This window comes from Orycteropus afer, unplaced genomic scaffold, assembly GCF_000298275.1.
Source record: "Orycteropus afer afer isolate SDZICR_OR568_19922 unplaced genomic scaffold, OryAfe1.0 scaffold00290, whole genome shotgun sequence".
Classification (NCBI taxonomy): domain Eukaryota; kingdom Metazoa; phylum Chordata; class Mammalia; order Tubulidentata; family Orycteropodidae; genus Orycteropus; species Orycteropus afer.
In genome coordinates, this window is record NW_006921877.1 from 903,163 (window position 1) to 909,443 (window position 6,281).

The 6,281-nt window shown below is 41.5% G+C and overlaps 1 protein-coding gene across 1 annotated transcript; it reads left to right on the plus strand.

Moving 5' to 3' along the window:
• The first annotated feature begins 549 nt into the window (after positions 1-549).
• Positions 550-5,338, plus strand: S100A10 (S100 calcium binding protein A10). The gene is made up of 2 exons (XM_007950856.2): positions 550-681; positions 5,177-5,338. Exons 1-2 carry the CDS (start codon positions 550-552, stop codon positions 5,336-5,338), a joined length of 294 nt encoding a protein of 97 aa, XP_007949047.1.
• The last annotated feature ends 943 nt before the right edge of the window (positions 5,339-6,281 follow it).

Consider the following 6,281-nt stretch of genomic DNA (forward strand, 5'->3'; position numbering starts at 1 on the left):
AACTGCAGTGAAGAATACACACCCAGCAGACAAATTCATTTGTACCCAGATTTCTAAACCCTAGGATCAGATTGAGTAGTCTGCCAAGTTAAACTTGGAGGGTTAAAGTTTCATATTAACCAGATTTAACTGTGTGAGTTGTTGGTATTCAGCCACAGACAAGAGCCCATTGACCAGTACCGAGAGAAATGATAAAATATATGTTCTTTCAGCAAGTGCTTTGTCATTTAAAAAGAGGGACACTAATCTTGCTTTTCCAAATGATTACAGTTTTTATTCATCATTATGCAGAATTTAGGTGGCAACTAGATAAATCCCTCATTCAGAGCACTAATGCCTGAGGTGTCTATTTTCGTCAGCAAGAGATTCCAAAACTGCAGTGAACTGCTTCTTAGATTCATTGAATTTACAGCCAGAAAGGACCAAATGGATCATCTAATCATCCTCCTCTCAGTTATCATCAAAAGACTGGTAATACATGTGGCCTAACAGTTAATGCAAATCTTGTTTCTTTACGTTCTTTGACAGGCTCCCACAGACCTCACCAAAATGCCCTCTCAAATGGAACATGCCATGGAAACGATGATGTTTACGTTTCACAGATTTGCTGGGGATAAATGCTACTTAACAAAGGAGGACCTGAGAGTGCTCATGGAAAAGGAGTTCCCTGGATTTTTGGAAGTAAGTGCTGAAAGACTCAAAGAACCAGAAAGAAAATAAATCAATGCTTTTAGACCCTGGTTCCTTTCCTTTCCTTTATCCATCCCTTCCCTATGTAGAAAATTCTAGAAAGATATTTTTGTTCATTTATTTATTATATATAATTGAGTGCCTACTATTATTTGTAAGATACTGTAGAGGAGAAAAAAAAAAGGAAAGAAGACACAGTCCCTGTCCCCAAGGAACTTAGAATCTGAAGTTGAAATAAGGCTCCATACAAATAACCATAATAGGAGGTAGGTGTTGGTTAGAAAAACTCTATCCAGAGTCATCTGCATCCATTGACATTACTGTTGCTGGGAAGAAGGCTTTTCACGAGAGAATAGTCAACCAGGGGACTGTAAACCTGGAGAGGAAGATGTCACTTTGAACAACTTGAATCTCCCTTCTTAAATGCCTTCAAATCAAAGGATTTTTTTTTTCTTTTTGCAACTTTAATCTGTAAAGGAATAGTGTCAAGTATCTACTGAAGGAGAGGCAAGCTTCACTCCAGAAATAACTGCTTTTCACACTGAAAGTGCTCTCAGAACACAGGAGCACAGGAACACTGTCACCTTTAACAGACAGACAGACTACAGGAGGACTCTGCCATCAACTTAGATGCATTACTCAGGACTTAGGCCACAGGCACAATTGTCCATTGTAGACCCCCCCTTATGAGACAGTTGTAGAATTTACTTGAAGGTAAAATGTTGCTTGACAATACATTGGATTGGAATATAAAACCTTTTCCTGTTACAAATGTAATCGCTTTGAAAGGATCATTACTCTGCTTGGTGTTGAATAATGTATTAGCCACTAAAGGGTGAAAGGAAATGACGGTAAAAGGCTGGGTCCTGCCTCTTGTCATCTGCCTGGTAAATAGCACATTAGTTAAGCCCCTGAGTCTTATGTCAATAAACATGGGGCTTTGTGGTGCACTGTGATTTACATCTTATCAATACCAGTTAAAAAACATGAAAATAGCCTAACTCTGAGCTGCAGTTACCATATTGCTATCTCAAAATGAGTTAGATCATAGTTGCTCTGTGTTTCTAGAAGCCTGTGATATATCCCCAGAGTCCTTTGGTGGTGTAAACAGGTAATGTGCTCAGTTGCTAATCAAAAGGTTGACAGTTCAAGTCCACCAGAGGCACCTTGGGAAAAAAACCTGGCAATCTCCTTCTGAAAAATCAGCTATTGCAAACTCTGTGGAGCACAGTCCTACTACTGTAACATGCCAGGGTCACCACGAGTCAAAGTCCACTTGACAGCAGCTGTTTTTTTATGATATAGCCCCAGACCAGGAGTTAGAAAAGCCAACTCCGCCCCAGCTAATACTAGGCAGATTGCTTCAGTTCTCTGGGCCTCAGTTCCCTCCTCTATAAAATGATAGGGCGGGGCATGATTATCTCCATAGTTACCTTCACTTTCTACGATAGTTCAAGGCAAGTATAAAATGCAAGGACAGAGCGTGCTCATTGTAAGCCTTTCTATCACACGAACAAAGCCTTTCTCAGCACACTCAATACTTGCGAATCATGTTGTTGTGTAAGTTAGAAGCCAGGATGAATATCATGTAAGACACAGACACTTCTACCCTAAAGGCTTTGCAGCACAGGAAACATAAAGGGCGTATGTGGCAGGAAGTACTGGAGGTTGCAAGGTAGTTTATTCTAGGCATCGGGTCATAATTCCAGGCACACCCATACTCACTGCATTGATGGAGCAGTTTGCTTCTAAAATTGACCCCTTATGCCATCCAAATTTTACTCATTCTGACCACAGCCAGGAAGCTGAAGGTGAGGCTAGAATTAACTGAAACCCACCAAAAACAGAGATAGCAACATAGAAAACTCACTGTCGTCAAATTGATTCAACTCATAGCGGCCCCTCCTTGGGTTTCTGAGGCAGTATCTCTGTGGAAGTAGATTGCCCAATCTTCCTTCCGAGGAATGGCTGGTGGATTTGAACCACCAGTCTTCTGGTTAGCAGTCAAATGCCTTACGCACTATACTACCAGGTTTTAATTGATTACTTAGGGTAGCAGTTTGCAGTCCTTTGTAGGAACTGCTGCTGCTTTAATGTTAGGGATTTCTGAGTGCAATTTATAAACATCCAGCACATGTGAGACACTGTCAGTTCCCTCACTTAATGACACTGTCACTGGAATTCATAAATTCTTTATCTGGGCCCTTTAACAACTCTCATGGCACATATCTCCCTCTCCAGTTGATAACATAGACCCATAGGGAGCCCATACATTTCCACTTCTAACCAGCAACTCTACAAAAAGGAGTGATCAAGCCAATCACCATGGGAACAAGATGAAAACAAAAAGGATCTTGCCTGCCCATCTCAGCCCCATGTAGTCATACCAGGCATTGGCAGTCTCAAGCATATATGACTGCATATTCATATTCATGTTAAAACCCACCCAAAGCACACTGTCCAGCAGAGAGTGTAACATGGCATAGATGTATCAACTCCTAAAGAAAGGATCTTAGAGGTACTCTAGTCCAACCTCCTCAAGTCATATTTGATAAAGTAGAGCCTACTAACCTATGTGACAGACACTAGATCACACAGCCACACTAGCGTGGCCTCAGCTGTGCCAGCGAGAAATGAAAGCTGTCTCTTCATCCTCTCCAAACCTAAAAACACCCCGTGGTATCTATGGCATCTCCTTAAAAATAAATAAATAAAAATCCATAGGACAATGATCTGAATGAAACTTACTTCCTAAATAGTCTTACGAAATCTTTTCTTAAGGAGTTTCACTTTTTAAGGATTTGACTATGGTATCAGGAATAAAAGTTTACTAAGCGCATGTAAAGGAGCTCTGATGGTGTAGTAGATAAAGCACCTGGCTGCTAACGAGAAGATCAGTGGTTCAAACCTACCAGCCACCCCATGGAAGGAAGATGGGGGATCTGCTTCCATAAAGATTTATAGCCTCGGAAACCCAAAGGGGGTTGCTGTGAGTCAGAATCAAAGTTTAAACTACAAAATGGAGGATTTAGGATGGTTCTTAGGCACCACTTGTGATTTTAAAAATTGTAGAAACAGTTAAACTGCAAATAGTTCTAAGTGGCAAGAGCCCTGGATTAAAAATTAGGAGACCTGCATCTATGTTCTCTGGCATGGAATCTTCTCTTTCTATTATTTTCAAAATTGAAAATTTCTAAGTTTCCTACAGTTATATGAAAGAATGTCATAGGAACCTCTCTCCTAGCTTCAAATAAATATGAATTTACTGACATGCTCCACAAAACATAAAAATACAGACTCCAGACAGGCCTACGAATGGAACACTATACCAGGGAGATGTACTCCTTAAAACAATCAACCATGGGTGTAGTAGTTAAGGTTGTGTGTCAACTTGGCTGGGCCTGGTTGAGTGGCTAGACAGCTGGTGGTAGTTACTCCCCATGATGAGACTGGCAGTCAGCTCCATGGTGGGATCTATCACAAGCAGCTGAGCAGCTTTAGGGATGTGGTCTGCTTCCCATGTATAAGCAATAGCTTTGGGAATGGTCTCCAGCTTATGGCACGTTTGAACACTGCATGTAGGCGAATCATTGTTCAGCAGCCTGCCATGCTCTGCCGATCTTGGGACCTTCAATGAACTTGAATTAATGGTCTGCTGTGCAGTTTGGTAATATCGGGACTATGCCTTTTTACTTGTTGACCTTGGCATTGTCAGCCTCAACAGCCAGCAGCTGAGTGAAGAAAGGCCTCCAACTTCAGTGGGTCAGGAGCAGGAGGCAACACTGAAGCCCAAGGTTGAGAGGCTTTCACCCAGCCCCTAGAGCCTGGCACTTTGAACTTGGGCTTAAGCCTCCAAATTTTAAGAATAAACTCCTGTTTGTTAAAGCCATCCTATTGGTGGTATATTCTCGTCAGGGTGGCACTAGGTAACCAGAACAATGGGAGATTAGAAGGGCATCATTTGCGTAGGGAGAAAGGAAGGTAGGAATGCACAGGCAGGGACACAGGGAAAGAGTAACCAACCACAGGGCGGAAGTGTGAGGTGAGGTGTTACATTGCAGGAAATGAAACCATTGTCACAAAACAAAATGTGTTTGAACTGTTGAATGCAAAATGAATTTGCTTTGTAAATTCCACCCAAATCACAATAAAAAGTGAGCAAAATAAAATTTAAAAAAAAAAGTTGTTGTTGTTGTTATGTGCCATCGAGTCGGCCCCGACTCATAGCGACCCCTCCTTGGGTTTCCGAGACAGTATCGCTACGGAAGTAGGATTGCCCAACCTTCCTTCCGAGGAGTGGCTGGTGGGTTTGAACCGCCAGCCTTCTGGTTAGCAGTCAAACGCCTTAGGCACTACACCACCAGAGCTCCCAAACAAGAGTTCAGATAATGGGGAGATTGTGCACGTGGTTGTCAGCAGTGCAAATGAAATCAGTTCATCATGCAACCACTGCCTGATAATTTCTTAACTTTGTTCTTTTTTTCAGAACCAAAAAGACCCTCTGGCCGTGGACAAAATAATGAAAGATCTGGACCAGTGCCGAGATGGCAAAGTGGGCTTCCAGAGCTTCCTTTCCCTAATTGCTGGGCTCACCATCGCATGTAACGACTATTTTGTAGTACACATGAAGCAGAAGGGAAAGAAGTAAAAATAGGCAGTATTGAGGAATGACTCCCACCCTGACAAGAGTTATCCCAAAGAGTTGCTTCAGGAGTCTGCCCCATAGCTTTCCCCTGTATAAGGATTTCATGAACAGATTGGGGCCCTTCAGAATATGTACAAATAAACTCTAACTCCTGTTTGACAAGTAGAGAAAGAAAAGTCAATTAAATGCCAGATAAGCTTTTGATTTTTATATTGTTTGCATCCTCTTGCCCTCAATAAACAAATTCCTTTTTTAATACCTAATCTGAGATAGAATGTTTGTTCCTTCTTTGAAAATGTTTGTTCCTTTCATTTCACAGAGGCTCTCCACAGAACCAGCAAAATGGAAACACTCTCCATTCAGACTAGGAGTCTAACTTCTCTAATGGATCCAACTCTGTAGCTATGTCTATAAAAAAATTGCCATCAAATTGACTCCAACTAATGTAAACAGGAAGACTGTGCTCCATAGGGGATTTTTGTTTTTCATTTTTTTCTTCTTTTGTAGGTGCCATCAAGTCAGTTCTATTTTATTTTTTATTAAATTTTTCATTTTCTTTTTTTTTTTAAATAGTGATTTGGGTAAAAGTTTACAGAGCAAATTGGCTTTCTGTTCAGTAATCCATACACATTCTTTTTGTGACATTTACTGCAGTTCTCACATAGTACAGCATTCTTCCCACTTCTCCCTGCACCCACCCCTTCACATCATCCTTCCGTCCCAATCCCACCCACCATCCCAGCTCTATCCCTGGGCAAATGCTGCCCTCTTGATTGCAATACTTGATTGTTCTAATGAGTGCATACCCTCCTGATTTACTGTTCACTTTATAGACCTATTATTTGGCTGACAGTTGAGTCACAGGGGTTAAGTTCAGTTCCCAGCTTGAAGGGTGTCCAAGGGCCATAGTCTCGGGTTTCCAGACCATCAAGCCTGGACTTTTTTT